This window comes from Aethalodelphis obliquidens, unplaced genomic scaffold (genome assembly GCF_003676395.1).
Source record: "Aethalodelphis obliquidens isolate GAN/ISIS:26980383/991018 unplaced genomic scaffold, ASM367639v1 scaffold36, whole genome shotgun sequence".
NCBI classification, from domain to species: Eukaryota; Metazoa; Chordata; class Mammalia; order Artiodactyla; family Delphinidae; genus Aethalodelphis; species Aethalodelphis obliquidens.
Window position 1 is genome coordinate 7,007,696 of NW_020837980.1, and position 27,596 is coordinate 7,035,291.

A 27,596-nucleotide genomic window follows, 5' to 3' on the forward strand; every position below is an offset into this window, starting at 1 on the left:
ACTTATAGGGATCTCTGTGTTTAAGGTCTTCACCCCCAGCACAGGAGTTAACAACACCTTAGTTGTGTCTCATAGACGTGGGCCAGGGCATGAAGGAGGGGGAGGTTTTGCTGTGGAATGAGGTGATGGGGAGAGCAGTCTCTTCTCTGGAAGAGAGAGATATACATCCCAGAAGTGGAGGTGGCCTTCTTGGTCACTTGACCCAGAGCTGTCTGGGCAGCTTGGAAATCTGGCAGTGGTGGGTGTGAGGGTTTCAACAGGATGGTTGCTTTTACTCCAAGCCAAGCTAGGCCAAATGGAATCCAGGTTCTCACTCGTGGTCCACTCATCCAACCCCAGACACACTCAAGATGTCACTTCTCCCTACGTTGGTCCGAGGGGACATTCCCAGCCACTGGCCACATAGCCAAGCTCCATGTCCCACATTCTAAACTTCTCTATATTAAAATAAATACGCTCTCTCTCTCCTTTCAGTTGTATAACCATCCTTTGGTCACTTTTGTTGCAATCTAGAAAAAAGTTTTAATAAAAAATTGTAAGTCTACTCTTACCCATAAAGGTATCTGTGGGAAAATTGCCTATTTTGTAAGAATATGTGAATTCTATCCTGACTGAAAGAGAAGTAAAAATAATCCATTGAGGCTAGTGATAACTTTAATCCCATAATTTTCAGACTCTGGTCCCTCTACCTGACCGTTCCCTCTGGCTGGTGCACCACTTTCACACCCGCCCCGGGTACCAATAGTCTATTAAACACATGCCTAGGAAGATGTAGGGAGAAGAGCTGGGAGTGGGTTTCATGAGATTACAATCATCTTCTCTGGTCACAAGTGCCACTGCTTCCTGTGGTCCTTGAGAAACATCCTCTTGCTCTCTACAAGGACACCTGGTCAGAAAGACAACACACTGAGTTTCTGGGGAGAAGGGTCTGGGTAGAAAGCCAAACAGAGTAGACAGTGCACCCCACCCAGAGAGAGATGTCTCCAAAGTGTCCAGGTTCAGAGACCCCAAAGTGCCCGCTGACATCTCATTGTTTAGCCCCTCCTCAGGCACTGTCCAAGCCTCCTCCACTATTCCTGGCAGCAGCATCCCAGGGACCCCTACCTCCTTCTCCAGCAAGATCCATGTGGAAGAGGAAGAAGCAGCACAGGTCCCACAAATGAATCTCCAGACCTCCCCACCCCCCTCCCCCCACCCCTCGCCCCAATCACAGGGTCTTGTTAAACAAAAGGCTTCATGTCTCAGTTGAAATCGTGTATTTGGATTCTTGCCCTAGTATCTGCTTTTCCCCAAGAATAACAGCTGAGTATACATCCCACGGGATCTTTCTGATGACCTTTCCAAACAAGAAAAGACTTCCTCTAAAACCCATGCTTTGGGAGGGATCAATAAACATATAGATATCTGTTGGAAAGAAATAGAAGAATGAACTGTTGTCTCCAAGCTGGCATCATCCCCATGTATTAGTTTTATTTTCATTTGCTTACAATCTGAATTTTAAAAGTGCAATAGCTGATATTAGTCCTGCACTTCATAAATACTACCTTATTAAAGATGAATCTGTCAAATGAAAAAATAATTTATAACAATTTGTCATGAACTACAAAGACAGATAGACCCTGTCAAGGGAAAGAGTAGATTTCTGGCTGTAGTGTTTTAATAATTAAATTTGCCACCAATTTAAAAATTCATATGAGTGTTTTCCTACCCAGCCTGGAGAATGAAGTTCCAGCTGGTATTTTCTGACTATATTCAAAAGTAAACCCTTTTATGATTCTTGGATGAGAATCAGTGATCCACAGAGTCAAGCATATTAAAGGTGCTTGATGGCTGGTTTTTAAATAAATGAGGGATTGTATGTTTCAACCTAACATGCAGTAGACGGATGATGTACCAAAGCTCAATAAAGCATCACTTTTAAAAGTTGGGGTTAAACACGCTTCTGTTACATTAAATTCAAAGGGCTATGAAAATCAGAACTGTCTCAGCTTCTACTTCTGCCTGAGAGAAGAGCTCAGAGAAGGTGGCCACATTCAAGAAACATCCAGATGTGTAAACCAACAAATAAGGATCCAGCCAGCACATGATTCCATGCACATCGTCAGCAAGATTGGTACTATCTTGGGCTCCCCTGGTGGTGCAGTGGTTGAGAGTCCGCCTGCCGATGCAGGGGACACGGGTTCGTGCCCTGGTCCAGGAAGATCCCACATGCCGCGGAGCGGCTGGGCCCGTGAGCCATGGCCGCTGAGCCTGCGCGTCTGGAGCCTGTGCTCCGCAACGGGAGAGGCCACAACAGTGAGAGGCCCGCGTACAGGAAAAAAAAAAGAAAAAAGAAAAAGATTGGTACTATCTTATTTTAAAAGCAGAATTTCTCTTTGAGGTCCATTTGATAAAGTTTCTGGCTTATAAAAAGGAAGTCCCAGAAGGGGATAGCAATGCAGAGACACTTTTCTAGTTGGATGTGGGGGCTGGAGCCGGCGTCAATGAGAAGGCTATGTAGAACCCAGCTGGAAGGAGGAAACCAAATATTTATCAAGCCACTGCTATGAGCCACTTTGCTAAGTGCTATTTAATTTAACCTTTCCCATGAGGCTGTGAGGTAGTTCCACTTTTCTCCACTTTACAAATGAGGAGACTGAGGACTAAATGGTTTGTCCGAAGTCACATAGCTGGAAAGTGGGAGTCACATTTCCAAGCCTAGGACCTGCAGCCTTAGGACAGAGGATAGGAAGTCCAGCTCAGAGCATGTGTCCTAAATCGTTATCCCTTTCCTTTGGCACTCTACAAGCTTTTCTAACTAAATTAGAGAAAAAGAGCCACTGCATTTTACAGTAGAGTCAACTATTTAAATTGCCTCAGAGTTGGTAAGAAGGAGCCCTTGTTTTCAGATTTGAAATGGAATAGGCTGTCTGTTTTTCCATATAATTCGATGTCGAATATGACTGCGCACGTAACATTCGACATGTATCCCATTCTTTAGGCCAAGCTTTACTTGATATTAATAGGTGTAAAATCAGCATTCAGAGCATCTTCTGCAAAATTTTTTTTCCAGCTCAGGCTCCCTCTGGCTGGGGAGCATTTACAACCTTGACTTCGACAATGTACCCAAAGAGAGACAGCCCCTGGCACAAAGGAGTCAAAATGCATATTGGTCCTTGTCTATTCCAAACCCAGATTTTTTTCTGTAAACACTAAGTTGAGAGATGTTATGTAGTCCAGTTCATGTGCAATGTACCATCACCTTAAAACGCATCCAAACAAGATTTCAGAGATTATGAAAATTTTATTAACAAAGAAAATCTTCAGTATACACACCCCCTTAAAAACAACCACCTCAAACGTGTAGGAAACACTTTGTTTTCTACTCATTATACCCTCAATGCCAGAAGAAGAAAACTGCAACACCAAAGTACAGACCAATATTTTCAAAGGGAATAATTGTTTGAGATAATAAAATACTAGAAAATTAGAAGAAACCAATCAAGGTATTCAGTTCACAGGCTGAACCACTGAACCTTTATCCAAATGAACGTTTCCACGGTGAGTCAATATATGTGGCCATCAGCTCTTTGTAACACTACCCTGAAAACACAGCGTACATCTAAAAATATGATCAAGTTCTTTGAGTACAGTAAGAACTGAGGGCCAGCCTGATTCACAGGCTGTGTGTATTGCTGCACAGCAATGGTTCAGCGACAGTCACTAGAAAATGTAAAGGTATGCTTCACGATAGGATGCAGTTAGTTTTTCAGGGCAACTTTTCAGTTCATTTCTGATCATCATTAACCGATCCACCACTGTCCCCTGGAATCTCCCTCGGATACCCTCCACCCCACCCTTTACTAAACAAACCTATAAACATATTCCAGATATACTGCATGCAAGAGAGGAAGTATGAGAATGTGAACAGATTCTAATGTCCTGGATACAAATAGAAAACACATAACGGGTTCTCGCTGTCAGAACACACTGATGTCTGCAGCTGAAAGCCCCTTAAAAGAGATCTTATGGAGGTTTCACTCAAGGAAGGAAAAAACTTAGGCCTGTTACTTGACTACAGTTTCTAGGGCCTGGTGTAGCTATATTTTTAGGAATGGCTCCAACGATCTGCCTGCACAAATTTGGATGGAGCGAGGGAGGCACAGATGGTGGTCACGTGAAGGCACAGACCGACTGGGTGGGCTCAGTTACAAAGTCTGCACACTTAGGCTGCTGTATTCCTCCTATTTCAAGTGCTGCCAAGTCCCGGCTGTTTGCCTTCTTTCCAAAGTCTTGATTCATTTAATTCTCCTGAAGGAGGTGGAAGAGAAGGAGGATTGTGCAAATCTTACTGTTTTATGGTTTAGAAGAGACAGTCACCATCTTGGCACCTTGTCAGATTTCAAATGTAACATTTTGCTAAGTGTAAAGCTCGGTATCTGTTCCTTTTCTGTTGCCATTCCTGTAACTTCAATATTTGCAAAACACAACCTCAAAATGCTTCAAATCCAGCCCAAAGCAGTTTGTTATTCATGCAACACAATTCTCACATGTATCAATACACAGTGAGTTTGCAGCACAGAAATCTTTTCTTTCTTTCCTTTTTAATTTTTTCATTTTATTTCTTGTTTCTTCTTCACTTATGAATTTTTTCTCTCTTTAGGGATTTAAGAATGATTCAAGCACACAATAGCAAAATCCCCATTATATATACACATTTTATGTATATATATAAAATGTGTATATATATACACATTATATATATGTGTGTGTGTGTATATATAATATACACACACACACACACATATATATATATATATCTCCTGATTATTACCAAGCTTATCACCATGTCAGTTCTTACCGGTTGCATTATTTAGAAAAAGGAAGCACATAAGCTAGAGTTACTCTACCATTTGAAATACTCTGTGAATCGCTTGTAAAGCATAGAGCACCTTAGTGTTGTGTAGAATTTAATTTTCTGATAGAAAAATTTGTAGTGTTTGCTATAAAAAATTGTTCAAGGTATTCAGGGTGTGATTCCAATGGTGACTTATTCATAGTAATTAGCATTAAAGCACTGGTTTCTCACTCTTTAAAAAGGAGCCCACAGATTAGCAGTCATTTTCTTTTGTAGGAAACTGTCAAAATCAAAATGGATACAGTTATTGGAATTTTTTTAACAGGGTACAAAGTATTTTTTTAGGTCATCATCGGGAGGCTTGGTGTGTGTTGATGTAATTTTTGTGTATTAAACCGCTGCTCCAGAATCATCCATTAAGCCCCTGAGGTGCATTTTTGGCCTGAGCTAGTGTGTAGGAAGGCCTTTTTTTTTTTTGCGGTACGCGGGCCTCTCACTGCTGTGGCCTCTCCCGTTGCGGAGCACAGGCTCTGGACGTGCAGGCTCAGTGGCCATGGCTCACAGGCCCAGCCGCTCCGCGGCATGTGGGATCTTCCCGGACCGGGGCACGAACCCGTGTCCCCTGCATCGGTAGGCAGACTCTCAACCACTGTGCCACCAGGGAAGCCCCAGGAAGGCCATTTTTAAAGCAAGTCAATACATAAAAAGGTTTTAACATCTGTTAATCAGGTGTTTTATCTGGAGGGCATAAAATATATTTACAATCCTCCAACTAACTTAACATTTCCCTTTTTATATGGATATTCATATCATGTAATAATCGACACTATTGTCACAATCGATGGAATTATTCATATACCTCTTAAGGCAAACAAGGAAATTATTTTTTTAGAGTAGGGTTTAATGATTAGTAAAATATATCAATAGGCAATATGGAGAAGCAAATTAAGCTCAATTATCTTGAATTTCTGCTTTCAACAGAGCATACTAATAGAGAAAGTTTTTGGTAACATTTATGCTACATGAATTTGCATTTTGAGCTCCTTCCTTAAAACATTGATATTGTTCCAAATTCATTGATAACAATAACTAGAGAGAAAAGTCTCCCACCATAGAGTAGTTGTGCTCTTTTAAGTCGCAGTCACTTCAAAACAAAACCAAAAATTACCCTCCAAGTCAATGGCCAAATGTTCAAATAATGACCTCAGAAAACATTAGTTTAAGGCTCTAGTTGACTGTGCATACAAATCAATAATAAGATTACATATCAAATATAATTTCATGAATGGGACACCTCAGCATTACTCAATCTTCGTCAACAGTACTTAGCTGCCAAGAGAGATACTTTACAACGTATCACAAATGTGCTATTTGTATAAACATTTCCCATTACAAATGCTCTCGTTTTCATTTAAATGAGTATTTTTAACCTGAGCTATTAATTAAAAAAAAATTTTTTTTTCTCCCTTGTAAAGCTTGGCTTTCAGAAGAAAGAATCTTTAAGCCTTCTCTCTTGTGATAGTAATTTCTCCAAATCCCGACAGTGCCACGTAAGTACAGCCAGGGCTCATTAAATAGACTTCTGAGCATAATTATAATTAACCATTAGCTAGAAATTAGTTTTAATGATTTGTTTTAGATGACAGAATAGAAGCATAATGTAATTATTTTTAAACCTTCTATATCGTTAAGAATACAACTACCACCAGCTTTCAGTTACTGAGAAGCAATCGCCCAAAGCATTCACTAAGTGATCTATTTACAGATCCGAAATCAGGGAGCAGAGGAAAAAGGCCAGGGGCCCCAACCCAGGTGTTTGTAATTATTTAGCCTTTTGCAAAGTCTCTTCCTTTTCTACTCTGCTCTTTTAAGCTGTTTCATGCCTTGAAGACATCTCTACCAGGGAAAATAGAGAAAGACACACTGGCTGTTCAGCTTTCCCCCTCCTCCTGCCCCCTGCTTTTCTGGGAGTCGTAGTGAGGATCACGGTGGGAGCGGGGAAAGGCCTGGAGGAAGATCCTACAAAATTTAGCAAGTGGGTCTGAAACTGTCCAAATCAAACTGGACTAACAGGAAAGAAGATTATATCAGTAATAGGTAACATGAGTATTAGGAATAGACTCCAGACTTTAAAGATAGAACTATACCATTCTTTCCCTGTACCGTGCTCTTTTAATATCCCAAAGTCAGTTTAGATCTTAAGAATTAAAAAAAAAATACTATGGAAACCTGAAGAAATGCTCTTTCATTTCCTGAAAAATATAAAAATATTCATTTAGAACAGTGAATATTAGTTATTGTCAAATTTCATTTTTTCTTCATTTTCTTTCTCTTTTTATCCTTTTTAAAAAAAATCTCAGCTAGTTAGGGTGCTGTTTGCTTTCCCACCTTTGAACAAGAATGTTAGACCTTTTGCTGCTGACCTTCGGAAGTTGTCAGGGAACACACCCTGACACCCACGTAAAAGACCTGGTACCTGTGTTTCCACATCACAAAGCAGGCCAACAAGCACACAAGGCCGCAGACCAAGTTCAGAATCATCTGGATGAGTAAGAACAGTTTGAAAGTGCCAGTGATGCTGGTACAGTCAGTCACATCCCGGTACACAAAGGTCCTGCTGAGGGGCTCGGAGGAGGGCAGTTTGCACTGGCAGGAGTCGAGCGTGGTTCCACAGGTGAGCTGTGTGAGTTGTGCATAGTGGTGAGCGGCGAACGCCACGGCCAGCACACAGACCGTCAGGCCAAGGGCGCTCAGCAGAAAGTACAAGAGCTGCAAGAAAGCAGAAGAAAACCTTTCCAGTTATAGAGAACGTTGGATGACTATTGGCAAAGCTAATAAAGAAAAGCTCTTCTTCTTCTCTCCCAAGATTCCTTCTCTCCCTCCATTCCCTGATGGAGGGGCTGTCTCTCCTCAGAAACATGGTACCCAAGACATGGCAATGGCTCGTTATGGACTGTTAGTGAGCAATCTGATCACAATCTGAAAAACTCTGATCGTATTTTCATTTGTCGAACAGATGTCGGGTGTTTTTCATGAATTGAGCCAATAATATTAGCTTGATTTGGAGATGTTTGTATATGGATGTAGCAGGCAGCTTAGATGACTCCCAAACACAAGAGCCATCCCTGAAAGGCATGCTGTGCTTGTTTTGACCTTAACAACTGCTGATATAAAGACTGAAACAAGACTAGGAAGTAGAGAACAAATTTCTTCAATATAAACACTGTGTTGGCCAAAATTGGCAATGATTGGTCAACTAGCAACATGGGTTAATGAAAAAGACTATATTCAATGGAGTGGTTGCCAATCTATGTCCAGGAAGGCCAGGGTCCCCAGTGAGAGGTTGCTGGGAGAAAAAAAAAATGATGGTTCTAGAAGGTAGGTGACTTGATCATCTACAAGTCTCATCCCAAGTCCACCTATAACCATGTAGTTTCTGAGCATAAAAATAAACTAAATCGTCCCTCAGCCCCAAGGTTCTGAACACCGTTGGCTTATGTGTTAGCCTTGGAATGGAAAAGTCTAGTTAAAGTTCTAACTCTGCTATTAAAGAACCATGGAATCCCTGAACAGCTCAGACATTTACCCTACACCTGAAACTTTTTTTTTTTTTTTTTATGATACGCGGGCCTCTCACTGTTGTGGCCTCTCCCGTTGCAGAGCACAGGCTCCGGACGCGCAGGCTCAGTGGCCATGGCTCACGGGCCCAGCCGCTCCGCGGCATGTGGGATCTTCCCGGACCGGGGCATGAACCTGTGTCCCCTGCGTTGGCAGGTGGACTCTCAACCACTGCGCTGCCAGGGAAGCCCCCCACCTGAAATATTTTGATCAAAAATTGTGGGTGCTTGTTGACGTGGCCACAATATAAACCATTTTACAGAACAAGAAATCTTGTGATTGGACTTCCCTACTGAAAACCTTTCTCTTAATGGCCCAACCTACTGAGGATCTAGATAAAGAATAGAGTCCCCAGCTGTTGGGACTGGTGTACTGACCCCAGTTCTTAGTGCAAGATTTACATTCCCATAGTCAAAAGTTGCTCATAGAGCAATTCTGCTGAATGTGAACTCCTCTAAGGAAGATTAGCCACGTCCAGGTTCAGATGAAAGTTGCTCTGAAAAGATTATGCCCTCCCCCTGCCTTCAACTAATTGCAACTCAAAATAAAAACATGTATACAAGATTATAAACTATGTGTGCATAAGTCCTCCAGATGAGTGATTTTGCACACAGGGACAATTTCAAATGTTTTCAAGTCTTAAATATAGAATACTTAAAATTTTATTTTTTCTGTCTTGACTGGTGTGTGTGTGTGTGTGTGTGTGTCAGTGCCCTGAGCATGTGTATGGTTTGCTTGGAAGCTTCACTGCGGACACAGGAAGAGAGTGGACCTGGTTAAAGCCGTTTCATCTTCCTATGGCTGCACGAGCAAAGAGTGCAGGGGTTCTTTGGATCTTCTCATCAAAAATATCTTAAACACACACTCTCTTTTTCATTTTCAAATCATACGAAGGACTGTCAAATACAACCCACATTTCTTCATCTGTGAAGCAGTTTATGGAAACATCTATCTCAGGGACATAACAAGGATAACTTATACTGAACACGTTTAGCCTCCCGTGGAGGAAGGGAACCAGAAAAACACACAGTGAAACAAACCATTTCAAAAATGTAAGAGGAAATATTTAATCTGTGCTATTGAATGCATCACCTTGGTCCTGCCTGTCGCCAAATTTTCAGTGGCCATATTTTCTGCAGAAAAAAAAAAAAGTAGTTCTTGGGCTAAAAAGTATGGATTTATTTTGTGGGGCCATTGGGACAGAATATTTGAATTATTCTGGGTTGTTTTGAAATATTCAGGCTTGACAACTGACTTCAAACTCTTGATGCCAAGGGCCAAATTAAATTGTGCTGGCCGTGTTGTGCGTGCCTGCCCATGACCGCTGCATTTCCAGTGCCTGCGACATGAGTGACTATACCAGCAGGGAGGGCCCAAATTAAGGGATGATTTTTCACCTGAGAGTCATCTGCTTAGCAGAATGGCCCCAGTTGGAGTTTTCTTCATACACTATATTGCCATCAGTGGATGGGGCTACGGAGGTCCTGTCATAACTCTCTCCCACACACTCATCCTTAGAGAGAGAATTTCTATAACGTCCGCTGGGGCATTATCTTGAAACAATGACAATAATCCCTCATTCTCGATCTGTAAATTATTCAAATAGCTGCAAAAAATATTCTCTCATAACCATCACAAAAATCCGTTTGCTGAAATGAGAGTTTTCCTCTTCCTTTTTTTTGTTTTGTGGTACGCGGGCCTCTCACTGTTGTGGGCTCTCCCGTTGCGGAGCACAGGCTCCGGACGCGCAGGCTCAGCGGCCATGGCTCATGGGCCCAGCCGCTCCACGGCATGTGGGATCTTCCCGGACCGGGGCACGAACCCGTGTCCCCTGCAGTGGCAGGCGGACTCTCAACCACTGCGCCACCAGGGAAGCCCCTGTCTCTTCTTAAAAGATAACTTTTGGGCCCAAAGAGCAAAAGATTTGCCCAAGACTTTTACCAAGTACACAGCAGTGCCTGGTGATGGTTACAGGCATGGACTGGGGAGCTGACAGCCTGAGTTAGAATCCCGGTTCTCCCCTCCATAACTATGAACCTTGGGCAAATTAAATCAATCCCATGGGTACCTTTGTTTCTTCATCTAGCACCTAAGTCACAGGATTACTCTAAGGATCAAAATAATCGATACTGGGCTTTCCTGGTTTAAATATTTAAGTATTCTTGAAATGAACACATTAGCAGACCTGGAAAGAGCTGCCAGTTCTCAGGACTTTTAGGATATCCACCCTATACTGGCTTTGTGTTATTCTATGTCACGTGAGAGTAACAACACATCCTTGGCTTGTAGAAAGGACGTGAACATTTACACAAGCACAGAGACTGCTCAGTTTTAATTGAGCATATTAAATATTCTAGAAGCCTCAAGAGCGCAAACAAAAGCCATGCCCCTCAGCTCCTTTAAATATGAATACATTTTCACCGGCGCATTAGCTCACACATTGTGATTCTGCCTCTCCCACTGCAGGAAAGCATCGGGCCAAGTAAGCAAGAGTGAGCCACAGAATCAAGTTTCTTATCCATTTCAAGACATAAATATAGACTTGATCGGCCAAAGCCTGTGGGCTACATCTGCAGCGCTGTAGCATTTTTTCCTTCGCGGCTTTTAACTCAGCTGACAGCAACAAGCTTCTGGGGCAGAATCTGTAATTTAAAATCAAGTGGCTTGCTTTACGTACACGGCACGCATAACTATCAACAAGAGTGTTTACGATGACCTTGGGAAGGCCAGCAAATATATTTTGATACCAGCGGGGCTCGGGACGCATCTGTCTTGCCTGTGTCAGTCCGGGCGGCCGGCACTGCGCAGCGGGCGGAGGCGGGCGCCCCCGGCGCTTATGTAACCACAGCGCCCGGGGGCGCGCCCCGCGCTCGCCGCCTCTAATTGGTACCCGGCCGCCGCTTCAAAGTTCAGAGGCTATTGCGACTGCAATGCCCTCGTGGGGAATGTGCCCCGGAGTGTTTTTGCACGCACACGAACCAGACACGTTTCTGAACATCATCAAGGTGAGCCCCGAGAAAACAGGGCCAAGAGGATAGGCAGGAAGCCCAATCAGCGGCCGGATGGCCCGCCGAGCCCAGGAGCAGAACTCGGGAGCAGGGCCTGGGGAGAAAGATGGAAGGCGCCGGCGGCTTACAGGGCTCGCCAAAGGGCCGCCAGAGAAGACTGTGCTAGCTTGAGATGAAAAGACAAACCCCCGTGGCCACTGTCTGTAAGGAAAAGGGAAGTGTGTGGGGCGTGTGTGTGTGTGTGTGTGTGTGTGTGTGTGGACGCGCTATCTGGGCGTTCAACAGAAGGAAGTAAATTCGCCACCAAAGCTTGGTGCAGGGTATCAACACGTAAGCACTAAAATGCGGTTTTGCTAGTGAGAAACACCTCATGAAGATGCATTTTATTCCTTCTCCCCCAAATGATGTCAGGAGCACAAGGGAAGTCCGCTGTAACCTGTTGTGCCTTTGGAAAACCTGGAGATTGACGGAGCTCATTTTCGACCTGAAGGTAATATAGCGGGCACCTTAGAGAGCTGGTAGCAAGCATCACTAAAGGTCACATTCAGGAGAAGAGAAAAGTGCCTCTGTATTTGTCAATGTCTGTCACAGGTGAAAAAAAAAGATAGTTAATGAGATCTTCCTAGTGGTGAATTCTCAACCTGGCTGACATTGGCAGTGACTTTTTTATTTTTTAATTTTTTTGTCCTTGCTCCTTATTTTAAATGCAGACGTTGAGATGGCTTTAGGGGCTTCTGTGAAGATGTTGCTGTTGCCTCTGCTGTTTCCTGGGATCATGGTGGAGAGGGGGATGAGGGCATTTCACAGAAACTGATGAACCTAGTTTAGAGCCCTTTTTACAAAATGAATGAAATTCCCATAATTTAACAGATAATTTCTTACTAGGCTTTAAAAAACAAAATCATCACTAAGCCTTGTAGTTTATTCAGACTTCTACCAAAAAAGTAAACATGGACTGATGTCTGCTCTATCTGGCCTTCTTTTAAGGGACACCCTCAGACAGAAAAAGTAAAATTTCCAAGGTGGGTGGGTGGGGCATATCCACCAAAATTATAACTCTATCAATTTTTAAAATAGCATCCATTAAATTTTTAAATTAGAAGAGTTACATCTAACTATTGGAGAACATCTCAAAATTGAAGAAAAAAACTACACAATGTAGGTATAATCCCACCACTCAGAGAAACTATTTTTTCTGTGCATATAAGAGCTATTTATTTAATCTCCGTAGGATCATAGCATACATTTTTGTGTAGCCAGTTTCTTTTTGCTAGTTAAAATAATTTGAATATTTTATTCACTAATTACTCTTTCACGACATGACTTAAATATATATATGTATATATGAGCACATTGCTTTTTTATGTCAGTCGCTTTTATATCAATATACTAGAATATACTAACATCTTACAAAGGAGTATCCAGTTTTTCTGTGTTTTCTTATAGAAGAAAAGTAAACAATGTGACTGGACCCCCAAACCAAAACAAAACCAAACCAACATTACAGAAAGCTTTTTGTTCTCTGCTACAGGAGTTGAAAGAAAATGTAGGAATTTGATTTCTACCAACTGATTTCTGAGTGGGCTGTTTATCTCCCTAAACTCTGAAAGGGTGTGTCTGTGTTTCCCTTTGGAGCAGATTCTACTGTGCAGTGAAAATGCTGTGTACTTGAATTGGCTCCAACCAAACACAGTGTCTCTAAAAAAAAAAAGGCCCTCGTTAAGGCACACACACTTGCTAAACCAAGCATACCCCAACCTCCTGCCTTTGCGCTCAGATTCTTAGCACAGGTCATTTGAATGCACCCAATGTACCTTTTCTGTCTCGGTGATCCCACCTACCAAGGGAAATACACTTAGACTGCTTCATTATTAAAACATTCTAAAAAAAAAACCCCCAAGATGGGGAAGTGAGCACTGATATAGACACTTTTTCCCTGGCCAAGTGTTTCGCTGAACTGATGAGTTTTCAATTTTCCTTTTAAGGGCATTGGAGGACACTTCATATGCTCTGTGCCAATCCAGTTCATGGAAATTAAGACAAAAAAAAAATCAGCATTACCTTTGGGGTCTGGATGAATGCCCTCCTAAAACATTTTTTGGCCTGTCTAAAAATGCAATTTCTAGAATAATCAGATATACAACCCCTTAAAAAGTCCTCCTTAATTTTGTACTTGTGTTTCCTTCTATGTGATGATAAAAGAGAAAGAAAAAGGACAACTTACTTTCATGGCAAACTGGATACAAGTCCGTTCGTCAACTTGATAGGAGACACAAAGCATAAACAAACCAAGATAGGCCACTAAGCAGACCTGCAATGGAGAACAGGGAGGAAAGGTTGTTATCAAGGAAAGCCGTGCATTCTAATGACATCAATCTCAGTGTCTTTCACCAGTAACATCCTTGTTATCAAGGTGCTCATTTCATTTGCTTATCTTTATGTGCTATTTTTTCTCAGCTTGTGGAACAGAGTTTTAAAAATAGGAAAATCAATTTATTTCAATTTAGCCAGTATTTATTAAGTCCTTCTGATGTGCCAGGTGCTGTAGAAGGTCCTTCAGCGAATACAATGATGAACAAAATTTCCTCAACCTCAGTAACTGTACAGTCCAGGCAGGCCACGATAAGCGCACACACTATTCTACGGCAGGGCATTCTGTGTCAAATCCTATTCAGAGAAGTACAAAAAGAAGGAAAAAATAACATTGAATTGGGCAATTAAAAAAGCCTTCTCTAAAGAGGTGGATTTGAAATGGTCCTTGAAAGGAATGATGATAATAATAATGATCACTACCAGTTACTGAATACTTACCTGGTGCTTGGGCTCCTCTAAGGCCTTTTGTATGGATTTCTTCAAGTAATCAGCACAAAACCCTATGAAGTAGGTGCTATTATGATCCTCACATTATAAGTGAGGAAACAGAAGCACAAAGCTAGTAAATGATGGAACCCGCCCTCGAACCAGGTAGCTTGGGTGAAACAGTACGAGCGCAGGTGGATGCAGGACTGTGTGTGGAAAGAATAGCAAACGTGTATCTACAGTTGAAATAACAAAATATAGAGCAGAAAATGTAGGTGGAAAGTCTGGGGTTGTAGAACTGATTTAGGAAGTAGTGGGGCTCCCTTGAACATTTCTGAGCAGGGGAATGACATGATTCAAGACATGTTTCTGGAAAATGAGCAGTGGTGTTGGGTGGGTTGGCGGTGAGAACACCAGAATCTTATTTTACTAATCTAAGCAAGATTAATCTATCAGGTGAGCCAGAGCTCAGAGGGTGGTGGACGAAGTCAGAGAAAGAGGTGAGAGGAAAGGTGTAGTGAAAGTAAAATGTATACATCTTGGCTATTGCATGACCAGTGGGAGGACACTGGAGTGGGAGAAATAGAAAGCCATCTCCAAGTTCTTGAGTGTCAGTGATGGAAAGAGTGGGGGGGGGGGCAACTGACCCAAAGAAGGCTGGCAGGAGGCATGGCAACTTTGAGGGAAAACATGCTCAATTTTTAAAACAGTTTTTTAAACCGAAGTGTAGTTAATTTACAATGTTGGGTTAGCTTCAGGTGTACAGCAAAGTGATTCGGTTATTTATATATATATTTAGGTTCTTTTCCAATATAGATTTTTACAAGACATTGAATATTGTTCCCTATGTGATACAATAGGTCCTTGTTGTTTACCAACTTTATATACAGTAGTGTGTATCTGCTAATCCCAAACTCCTAGTTTATCTACCCCCCCCCCACCCCCCGCTATCCCCTCTGGTAACCATAAGTTTGTTTTCTATGTCTGTGAGTCTATTTCTGTTTTGTAAATAAGTTCATTTATATCATTTTTAAGAGTCCACATATAAGTGATATCATATGATATTTCGCTTTCTCTGTCTGACTTACTTCACTTAATGTGATAATCTCTAGGTCCATCCATGTTGTTGCAAATGACATTATTTCATTCCGTTTTATGGCTGAATAACGTTCCATTATATATATATATATATATCCAGAGAAAACGCTAATTTGAAAAAATACACGCACCCCAGTGTTCATAGCAGCACTATTTACAATGGCCAAGACATGGAAGCAACCTAAGTGTCCAGCAACAGATGAATGGATAAAGAAGATGTGGTATATAAAACCTACTCGATTTGATTTTCTTTTTAGTGCATTGGAGTTTCTTAAACTGTGATTTAGCGTTTCTAATCAAAGCATACCTATTCACACTCAACTTTGGAAGCCTTAAAAGGTTGCTAAGTTCTACTTTAGGATGAAAAACATAAGCAACAGAATCGCATTTTCTGATAAGCACAATTTTCCTAGAGACAATGTTGGAAGGGTGGCTGAGAGTCACCCAGCAAGTCATTACATGGCTGGTTTGGTGATACTCATAACTCCTATCCCCAGGGCCAGCTTTGAACCTCGGACCTGCTAGGGTGGTAGAGCTGTTTATTTACAAAGCCAACACAACATTTTAATGTAGCACCTCTATCCTATTCTCCTCTTGATTACAAAATCAATAAGTGGCTTGTGCCCTCACTGGTTCCCAAGTTGCGGGTTTAGGTTTCCACCGGACTGTGAAGCCAAAAGCCAAGCCTTCCTTGAGTACAGGCTGTTTTCAGGGTTTTCCACCATTAGGACAGGCTGATGGTTAAAAGCAGAGATGACATTCCTAGTTCAACAGATACAGTGTGGGCTGGAGAGGGCTGGGTAGAAAACAAAGCAGATAGGACCCACAGAGACAGCTTTTCAGCAGAGCACGGGCAGATGTGGAGGTAATGACACTGAAGTTGTTTGTGTAACCCACAACGTGGCCATATTTCAAAGGCAGGGGTGAAGTTCCTTTTCAAAACTTTAAAAAATATATCTAAAAAATATATCTAATTGAGGTATAAGTTTGATAAGGCCTATAATGGCTTACTATGTATTTTCAAATTAAGAATTTTCAGAGCTAGGGACTTCACAGTGGTAAAGAATCCACCTTCCAATTCAGGGGATGTGGGTTCGATCCCTGGTCAGGAAACTAAGATCCCACGTGCTACAGGGCAACTAAGCCTGCACACCACAACTACTGAGCTTGCACGCCTCAACGAGAGAGCCCACGTGCCGCAAACTATAAAGCCCACGCACTCTGGAACCCACGAGTCACAACTAGAGAGAGAAAACCCGCTTGTCACAACTAGAGAGAAGCCTGCACGCCACAACAGAGTCCACGCCGCAATGAAAAGATCTTGCGTGTCTCAACGAAGACCCCTCGAGCTGCAACTAAGATCCGAAGCAGCCAAAAATATAAAGAAAATAAATAAGTAAAAATTTTTAAATGCTTTAAAAAAAAGAATTTGCAGAACTAAAACAATGGAAGAAAGACCTTTTCTTTTTTGTTTATTGGCAAGAAACCCAATGGAAGCTTCTAAACTTGCTTGTGGGGATGGTTAGATCCCTAAGTACGTGCCTGGGCTCACTTGTTAGCATCTGTCTGCAGGTGCACAGGGTCAGGCTGTCTCCTACATAACTGTCTTTGTCCCTAGAGGCTATTGAGAAGTTGGCAATTGCCAAAACTCTCCCCTTTGTCTTCATGAAACACACATTCCAACAATCGAGCCTAAATGACCAGTATCTTAAAAATCTGACTCTGTCTTCCTTGAACAAATTTTTCTACTTCAGTAGTGTCTACTTCTGTGAAGCCTTAATTTAGCCTGGCTTCCAGCAAGAAGTTGCACAAGAACATATAACCTCACTCTAGACTATTTCACTTAGTCAGTCGACAGAACTCTTTTTGAGGCCAGACTCTTTTAACAGCTCCAGGAACTGAGCGCTGAAAAACCAGTCTCAGCTTTCAAGGAGCTCTCAGTTCAGTGGGAAAGAGAGGTGAGTGAGGTTACAATACCATGTAAATTTTAAGACCGTGTCTGCTGTAATACACTGAAGGGGTGATTAACCTGAAGGCAACTTGAAGAAACTTCCTGGAGGAAGATGGATTTTGAAAGGTAAGCAGAAATTAAGCAGAAGGATGTTAGGAAGAGTAGAGCAAGTACTAGTGGGTACAAAAGCATGGAGAAATGCAGAGTAAACATTGAGGTCTCCCAGAGCTCTGGTGCAGAGGATGGGAGAAGAAAAAGCCAAAGATGAGCTTGTAGAGATGGGCAGGAAGTAGGTCACAAGGAACTTTTATTTCAACCTAGGACATTTGAGGCAAGGGAATCATGTGATCAACGCTGCCTTTTAGAATGGTCTTTCCGGCTGTGAAGAATGGATTGGGAAGGGAAGACCAGCTGGGAGGCTGTTCTCCATCTATGGAGAAATGATGAGTGCCTGAGCTCAGGTAGCAGTAGGAACCGAGAGTCGGTGTGTTTGAGTGATGTTAAGGGAGCAGAATCCAAGGCTTTAAGAACTGATTAGGTGTGAGGGTTGAAGGAGAGGGAGGATTAAGCAAGGTGCTCAGCTACCTGACTTGAGCTGCCAGGTGGATGGAGTTCACATTTAGTAAGGCACAAGATACAAGAGGAAGAGCGGAATGGGAATGGAAACCGATAATGCCCACCTGAACTCAAATCTCAGACACGTGGGCCTAGAACTCAGGAAAGGGATCTTAGCTGAACATAAGCCCTTAAAGCAATGGAAACCATCAGAAATGCTGGGTCACCCAGAAACAGTCTAGGCAAAACAAAAAAAGGCCAAGGAAGTTACCCAGTTATGAAGAACCATTGAATAGTTTGAGCAGAAAGCATCTCAAATATATTTCATGTAACTTTGGTTGTACATCATGACATGTCTAAATACTATGAAACTGATCATCCTTCTGGATTTTTGAAAGTTTCACTTCTAGGTCCTAGTGTAGGATATTTGCTATAAAGCCTGGGTCAATCCAACATATTTTATTTTAATATTTATTATTTATTTATTTGGTTGTGCCGGGTCTTAGTTTTGGCAAGTGGGCTCCTTTGTTACGGCTTGCAAACTCTTAGTTGCGGCATGCATGTGGGATCTCAGGGATCAAATCCGGACGCCCTGCATTGGGAGCGAGGAGTCTTAACCACTGCGCCACCAGGGAAGTCCCAATCCAACATCTTTTAATTTCTTGGCCTTCTGATAGGGCTCAATCGGCTCTGGGAGGGGGTGGGGAGTTCATTTTCTTACCTACAGATTTTCATATTAGAACAGTACTTCTTTATCAGAGGGTTTATTGGAGTTTAGAATGCAAGCACTTTATAGAAGAATAGTATTTATTGAACACTTAAAACTGAAGGCTTATCATCAAAAAATCTAGAAACAATAAATGCTGGAGAGGGTGTGGAGAAAAGGGAACGCTCCTGAACTGTTGGTGGGAATGTAAATTGTTACAGCCACTATGGAGAACAGTATGGATGTTCCTTAAAAAACTAAAAATAGAACTACCATATGACCCAGCAATCCCACTACTGGGCATATACCCTGAGAAAACCATAATTCAAAAAGAGTCATGTACCAAAATGTTCATTGCAGCTCTATTTACAATAGCCAGGACATGGAAGCAACCTAAGTGTCCATCGACAGATGAATGGATAAAGAAGATGTGGCACATATATACAATGGAATATTACTCAGCCATAAAAAGAAACGAAATTGAGATATTTGTTGTGAGGTGGATGGACCTAGAGTCTGTCACACAGAGTGAAGTAAGTCAGAAAGAGAAAAACAAATACCTTAGGCTAACACATATATATGGAATCTAAGGGGAATAAAAAAGGTCATGAAGAACCTAGGGGTAAGATGGGAATAAAGACACAGACCTACTAGAGAATGGACTTGAGGATACGGGGAGGGGGAAGGGTAAGCTGGGATGAAGTGAGAGAGAGGCATGGACATATATATACTACCAAACATAAAATAGGTAGCGAGTGGGAAGCAGCCACATAGCACAAGGAGATCAGCTAGGTGCTTTGTGGCCACCTAGAGGAGTGGGATAGGGATGGTGGGAGGGAGACGCAAGAGGGAGGAGATATGGGGATATATGTATACGTATAACTGATTCACTTTGTTATAAAGCAGAAACTAACACACCATTGTAAAGCAATTATACTCCAATAAAGATGTTTAAAAAAATCCAAAAACTGAAGACTTTATGGCCACGGGGAGGAAACCAGATTTCTCATGCCAGACTAAGGGTCTTGTTTTCTGAGTGGGCAGGACGTGGGCGCACCAGGAAGACAGGGTGCTCTGGCTTCCCAGGGTGGGGAAGGAGGAGCTCTTGTTAATGAGTGGTGATACTCGCCAGGCCTCTCTGGAACAACATTCTTGGATTCTGGGCCAGGGCTTCCATTGGATATGGTGAGGTGAGACCCATGGAAGAGGAAAAAGGCAGTTACATAAGATTTTCAAGAAGGCACCCATTGGACCAGGGGCAGACAGGTGGTATCACTGAACACAAAACCAGACAAGACCTGGGTGGCACTGGGAAAACTAGTGCTGAAAGGGCAGCTAGCCCTGAAGAGCTTGTGAAGATTTAGTTCATGTACAGATGGATAATTATGTTGATAAGAAAAGCTTGAAAAGATTTTTTTAGTGAAAAGAAATCCCATAATTTTAAACCTGTTTTTGGATGCATGTTTCTGCAATCTGTTTAGCAAGAAGAGAAAACCTAAGTCACAAACTCCATATTCTGTCTAAAGATGTTCTTTGACTGCTCAGAGTGAAGACTGCATTCTCTCTTGAGAGTTAGAAAGTTAAGCAGAGTTGAAATGTTCTCTGAATGTTAAATCCATTTCTAGATGTACGAGTCCTGAGTCTTGTCACACTTTGTGTTATTCCTGCAGCGGTGCCTTTTGAGGATTGGCTTATTGTGAATAAAAAGCGAACGGTGGATGGACCCGGGTCTTGGAGATTTACCTACATATCATGTTTTTTCTTTTCATTTTGGCATAGCTAGAAGGTATCACCCTAAAACATTTTGTGAGAATGCGAATTATTGGTATTTACTTCGCTCCATGTCATATTTATATTCTGGTCTTGTGACATTCACACAACCTCCAATTTATTTGTTTTCTTCTTTTTGTTGTTGACAGAGCTGCTTGACAGGGCTATCTGGAGAATACAACCTCCTCTGTCAAATGTCTTTCAAGGTTTCTCTCCTCCTTCCATCCCCCCCTTTCATTTGTGTGCCTGAAATGTGACTCTATTTCTGTTAGTTAATCAATGTTCACCTGTGTATTTAAAGCACTTTATTTCAGTCAATATAGTAACAAGATGAACTCTCCTCTCATATTTGCACAGCCAATTGATCAACAAGAGATGTAGCAGAACTGTACATATTTCTCTGGATATTTCTTAAGAGAATTTCTATGGGTTTTCATCTATTTAATAGAATTTAAGGTAGAGTATTAGAAATAATTTTCAACAAATGATAGATATATTGCAATATGTCAAATGAATGCAGTCTCAGGACAATTGCTTATTAATATATAGTTTATCAGAGATTTACATAATATACAAAAGAATATTTCATGAGAATCTATTAAAGGATGTTTATTGGATCAAGATTTCAGAAGGATGGGATAGAATATTTTAGCATAACTCAAGCATTTTTACTAGATTCTCATTGCCACTGCCTCTGGTAAGACAATGTCTAAGCTAGTGGTTCAGAGTTACTTGGAGGGCTTGGTGAAATCTCCCTTGTCTCCAGAATTTCTGATCCAATAGGTCTGGGGTGGAGACCGAGAATTTGCATTTCTAATAAATAAGGCCATACTTTGAGAACCACTAGTCTAAGCTGAAAACATAGTCTTCTGGAGAGGGGGAAGGTGGCGGAAGAGTAAGACGCGGAGATCACCCTCCTCCCCAGAGATACATCAGAAATACATCTACACGTGGAACAACTCCTACAGAACACCTACTGAATGCTGGCAGAAGAACTCAGACCTCCCAAAAGGCAAGAAACTCCCCACGTACCTGCGTAGGGCAAAAGAAAAAAGAATAAAGAGAGACAAAAGAATAGGGACGGGACCTGCACCAGTGGGAGGGAGCTGTGAAGGAGGAAAGGTTTCCACATACTAGAAGCCCCTTCACGGGCGAAGACTGCGGGTGGCGGAGGGGAGAAGCTTCGGAGCTGCGGAGAGCACAGCAACAGGGGTGCAGAGGGCAAAGCGGAGAGATTCCCGCACAGAGGATCGGTGCCGACCAGCACTCACCAGCCCAAGAGGCTTGTCTGCTCACTCGCCGGGGCGGGCAGGGGCTGGGAGCTGAGGCTCGGGCTTCAGTTGGAGCGCAGGGAGAGGACTAGTGGCGTGAACACAGCATGAAGGGGTTATTGCACCACGCCTAGCCGGGAGGGAGTCCGGGGAAAAGTCTGGACCTGCCAAAGAGGCAAGAGACTTTTTCTTCCCTCTTTGTTTCCTGGTACGCGAGGAGAGGTGATTAAGAACGTTGCTTAACGGAGCTCCAGAGATGGGCGCGAGCCACGGCCAACAGCGCGGACCCCAGAGATGGGCAGGAGACGCTAAGGCTGCTGCTGCCGCCACCAAGAAGCCTGTGTGCGAGCACAGGTTACTCTCCACACCTCCCCTCCCGGGAGCCTGTGCAGCCCGCCACTGCCAGGGTCCCGGGATCCAGGGACAACTTCCCTGGGAGAACGCACGGCGGGCCTCAGGCTGGTGCAATGTCACGCCAAGAGGCCGCCGCAGGCTCGCCCCTCATCTGTGCCTCTCCCTCCCCCCGGCCTTAGTGAGCCAGAGCCCCCGAATCAGCGGCTCCTTTAACCCCCTCTTGCCTGAGTGAAGAACAGACGCCCTCCGGCGACCTACATGCAGAGGCGGGGCCAAATCCAAAGCTGAACCCCGGGAGCTGTGCGAACAAAGAAGAGAAAGGGAAATCTCTCCCAGCAGCCTCAGGAGCAGCGGACTAAATCTCCACAATCAACTTGATGTACCCTGCATCTGTGGAATACCTGAAGAGACAACGAATCATCCCAAATTGAGGAGGTGGACTTTGAGAGCAAGATTTATTATTTTTTTCCACTTTTCCTCTTTTTGTGTGTGTGTATGTGTATGCTTCTGTGAGAGATTTTGTCTGTATAGCTTTGCTTTCACCATTTGTCCTAGGGTTCTATCCATCCGTTTTTTTTTTTTTTTTTTACTTAAAAAATTTTTTTTCTTAATAATTATTTTTTTATTTTAATAACTTTATTTTATTTTACCTTATTTTATTTTCTTTTATCATCTTTCTTTCTTTCCTTCCTTCCTTCTTTCTTTCTTTATTTCTTTCTCTTTTTCTCACTTTTATTCTGAGCTGTGGGGATGAAAGGTTCTTGGTGCTGCAGCCAGGAGTCAGTGCTGTGCCTCTGAGGTGGGAGAGCCAACTTCAGGACACTGGTCCACAAGAGACCTCCCAGCTCCACATAATATCAAACAGCGAAAATGTCCCAGAGATCTCCATCTCAACACCAGCACCCAGCTTCACTCAACGACCAGCAAGCTACAGTGCTGGACACCCTATGCCAAACAACTAGCGAGACAGGAACACAACCCCACCCATTAGCAGAGAGGCTGCCTAACATCATACTAAGTCCACAGACACCCCAAAACACACCACCAGACATGGACCTGCCCACCAGAAAGACAAGATCCAGCCTCATCCACCAGAACATAGGCACCAGTCCCCTCCACCAGGAAGCCTACACAACCTACTGAAGCAACTTTAGCCACTGGGGACAGACACCAAAAACAAAGGGAACTACGATCCTGTAGCCTGCAAAAAGGAAACCCCAAACACAGTAAGAAAAGCAAAATGAGAAGACAGAAAAACAGCAGATGAAGGAGCAAGATAAAAACCCACCAGACCTAACAAATGAAGAGGAAATAGGCAGTCTACCTGAAAAAGAATTCAGAATAATGATAGTAAAGATGACTCAAAATCTTGGAAATAGAATAGACAAAATGCAAGGAATATTTAACAAGGACCTAGAGGAACTAAAGATGAAACAAGCAATGATGAACAACACAATAAATGAAATTAAAAATACTCTAGAAGGGATCAATAGCAGAATAACTGAGGCAGAAGAACGGATAAGTGACCTGGAAGATAAAATAGTGGAAATAACTACTGCAAAGCAGAATAAAGAAAAAAGAATGAAAAGAACTGAGGACAGTCTCAGAGACTTCTGGGACAACATTAAATGCACCAACATTTGAATTGTAGGGGTTGCAGAAGAAGAAGAGAAAAAGAAAGGGACTCAGAAAATATTTGAAGAGATTATAGTTGAAAACTTCCCTAATATGGGAAAGGAAATAGTTAATCAAGTCCAGGAAGCACAGAGAGTCCCATACAGGATAAATCTAAGGAGAAACATGCCAAGACACATATTAATCAAACTGTCAAAAATTAAATACAAAGAAAAAGTATTAAAAGCAGCAAGGGAAAAACAACAAATAACACACAAGGGAATTCCCATAAGGTTAACAGCTGATCTTTCAGCAGAAACTCTACAAGCCAGAAGGGAGTGGCAGGACATATTTAAAGTGGTGAAGGAGAAAAACATGCAACCAAGATTACTCTACCCAGCAAGGATCTCATTCAGATTTGATGGAGAAATTCAAACCTTTACAGACAAGCAAAAGCTGAGAGAGTTCAGCACCACCAAACCAGCTTTACAACAAATGCTAAAGGATCTTCTCTAGGCAAGAAACACAAGAGGAGGAAAAGACCTATAATAACAAAGCCAAAACAGTTAAGAAAATGGGAATAGGAACATACATGTCGATAATTACCTTAAAAGTAAATGGACTAAGTGCTCCCACCAAAAGACACAGACTGGCTGAATGGATACAAAAACAAGACCCATATATATGCTGTCTACGAGAGACCCACTTCAGACCTAGAGACACATACGGACTGAAAGTGAGGGGATGGAAAAAGATATTCCATGCAAATGGAAACCAAAAGAAAGCTGGAGTAGCAATTCTCGTATCAGACAAAATAGACTTTAAAATAAAGACTATTAGAAGAGACAAAGAAGGACACTACATAATGATCAAGGGATCGATCCAAGAAGAAGATGTAACAATTGTAAATATTTATGCACCTAACATAGGAACACCTCAATACATAAGGCAAATACTAACAGCCATAAAAGGGGAAATCAACAATAACACATTCATAGTAGGGGACTTTAACACCCCACTTTCACCAATGGACAGATCATCCAAAATGAAAATAAATAAGGAAATACAAGCTTTAAAGGATACATTAAACAAGATGTACTTAATTGATATTTATAGGACATTCCATCCTAAAACAACAGAATACAGATTTTTCTCAAGTGCTCATGGAACATTCTCCAGGATAGATCATATCTTGAGTCACAAATCAAGCCTTGGTAAATTTAAGAAAATTGAAATTGTATCAAGTATCTTTACCGTCCACAACGCTATGAGACTAGATATCAATTACAGGAAAAGATCTGTAAAAAATAAAAACACATGGAGGCTAAACAATACACTACTTAATAACGAAGTGATCACTGAAGAAATCAAAGAGGAAATCAAAAAATACCTAGAAACAAATGACAATGGAGACATGACGACCCAAAACCTATGGGATGCAGGAAAAGCAGTTCTAAGAGGGAAGTTTATAGCAATACAGCCCTACCTTAAGAAACAGGAAACATCTCGAATAAACAACCAAACCTTGCACCTAAAGCAATTAGAGAAAGAAGAACAAAAAAAAACCCAAAGTTAGCAGAAGGAAAGAAATCATAAAGATCAGATCAGAAATAAATGAAAAAGAAATGAAGGAAATGATAGCAAAGATCAATAAAACTAAAAGCTGGTTCTTTGAGAAGATAAACAAAATTGATAAACCATTAGCCAGACTCATCAAGAAAAAAAGGGAGAAGACTCAAATCAATAGAATTAGAAATGAAAAAGGAGAAGTAACAAATGACACTGCAGAAATACAAAAGACAATGAGAGATTACTACAAGCAACTCTATGCCAATAAAATGGACAACCTGGAAGAAATGGACAAATTCTTAGAAATGCACAACCTGCCAAGACTGAATCAGGAAGAAATAGAAAATATGAACAGACCAATCACAAGCACTGAAATTGAAACTGTGATTAAAAATCTTCCAACAAACAAAAGCCCAGGACCAGATGGCTTCACAGGTGAATTCTATCAAACATTTAGGGAAGAGCTAACACCTATCCTTCTCAAACTTTTCCAAAATATAGCAGAGGGAGGAACACTCCAAAACTCATGCTATGAGACCGCCATCACCCTGGTAGCAAAACCAGACAAGGATGTCGCAAAGAAAGAAAACTACAGGCCAATATCACTAATGAACATAGATGCAAAAATCCTTAACAAAATACTAGCAAACAGAATCCAACAGCACATTAAAAGGATCATACACCATGATCAAGTGGGGTTTATTCCAGGAATGCAAGGATTCTTCAATATACACAAATTAACCAATGTGATACACCATATTAACAAAATGAAGGAGAAAAACCATTTGGTCATCTCAATAGATGCAGAGAAAGCTTTAGACTAAATTCAACACCGATTTATGATAAAAACCCTCCAGAAAGTAGGCATAGAGGGAACTTTCCTCAACATAATAAAGGCCATATATGACAAACCCACAGCCAACATCGTCCTCAATGGTGAAAAACTGAAAGCATTTCCATTAAGATCAGGAACAAGACAAGGTTGCCCACTCTCACTAGTATTATTCAACATACTTTTGGAAGTTTTAGCCACAGCAATCAGAGAAGAAAAGGAAATACAAATCAGAAAAGAAGAAGTAAAGCTGTCACTGTTTGCAGATGACATGATACTATACATAGATAATCCTAAAGATGCTACGAGAAAACTACTAGAGCTAATCAATGAATTTGGTAAAGTAGCAGGATACAAAATTGATGCACAGAAATCTCTGACATTCCTATACACTAATGATGAAAAATCTGAAAGTGAAATCAGGAAAACACTCCCATTTACCATTGCAAGAGAAAGAATAAAATATCTAGGAAGAAACATACCTAAGGAGACAAAAGACCTGTATGCAGAAAATTATAAGACACTGATGAAAGAAATTAAAGATGATACAAATAGATGGAGAGATATACCATGTTCTTGGATTGGAAGAATCAACATTGTGAAAATGACTCTACTACCCAAAGCAATCTACACATTCAATGCAATCCCTATCAATCTACCACTGGCATTTTTCACAGAACTAGAACAAAAAATTTCACAATTTGTATGGAAACACAAAAGACCCCGAAGAGCCACAGCAGTCTTGAGAACGAAAAACGGAGCTGGAGGAATCAGGCTCCCTGACTTCAGACTATACTACAAAGCTACATTAATCAAGACAGTATGGTACTGGCACAAAAACAGAAATATATATCAATAGAACAGGATAGAAAGCCCAGAGATAAACCCACACACATATGGCCACCTTATCTTTGATAAAGGAGGCAGGAATGTACAGTGGAGAAAGGACAGCCTCTTCAATAAGTGGTGCTGGGTAAACTGGACAGGTACATGTAAAAGTATGAGATTAGATCACTCCCTAACACCATACACAAAAATAAGCTCAAAATGGATTAAAGACCTAAATGTAAGGCCAGAAACTATCAAACTCTTAGAGGAAAGCATAGGCAGAACACTCTATGACATAAATCACAGCAAGATCCTTTTGACCCACCCCCTAGAGAAATGGAAATAAAAACAAAAATAAACAAATGGGACCTAATGACACTTAAAAGCTTTTGCACAGCAAAGGAAACCATAAACAAGACCAAAAGACAACCCTCAGAATGGGAGAAAATATTTGCAAAGGAAGCAACTGACAAAGGATTAATCTCCCAAATTTACAAACAGCTCATGCAGCTCAATAATAAAAAAACAAACAACCCAATCCAAAAATGGGCAGAAGACCTAAATAGACATTTCTCCAAAGAAGATATACAGACTGCCAACAAACACATGAAAGAATGCTCAACATTATTAATTATTAGAGAAATGCAAATCAAAACTACAATGAGATATCATCTCACACCAGTCAGAATGGCCATCATCAAAAAATCTAGAAATAATAAATGCTGGAGAGGGTGTGGAGAAAAGCGAACACTCTTGCACTGCTCGTGGGAATGTGAATTGGTACAG

The 27,596-nt window shown here is 41.6% G+C and overlaps 1 protein-coding gene across 2 annotated transcripts in view; it reads right to left on the reverse strand.

Annotated features, from left to right (window-relative positions):
- Positions 1-5,420: 5,420 nt before the first annotated feature.
- Positions 5,421-27,596, reverse strand: part of SSPN (sarcospan) — a 129,433-nt gene continuing 107,257 nt past the window's right edge. The window contains exons 2-3 of one of the 2 annotated variants that reach the window (XM_027129410.1): positions 13,688-13,774; positions 5,421-7,606 (exon numbers count right to left, since the gene is read on the reverse strand). In XM_027129410.1, coding sequence (XP_026985211.1) covers positions 7,241-7,606; positions 13,688-13,744 — 423 coding nt within the window. In that variant the 5' untranslated portion in view covers positions 13,745-13,774 and the 3' untranslated portion in view covers positions 5,421-7,240. The remainder of the gene's footprint in view (positions 7,607-13,687; positions 13,775-27,596) is intronic. The other variant, XM_027129409.1, reaches the window with a different exon arrangement.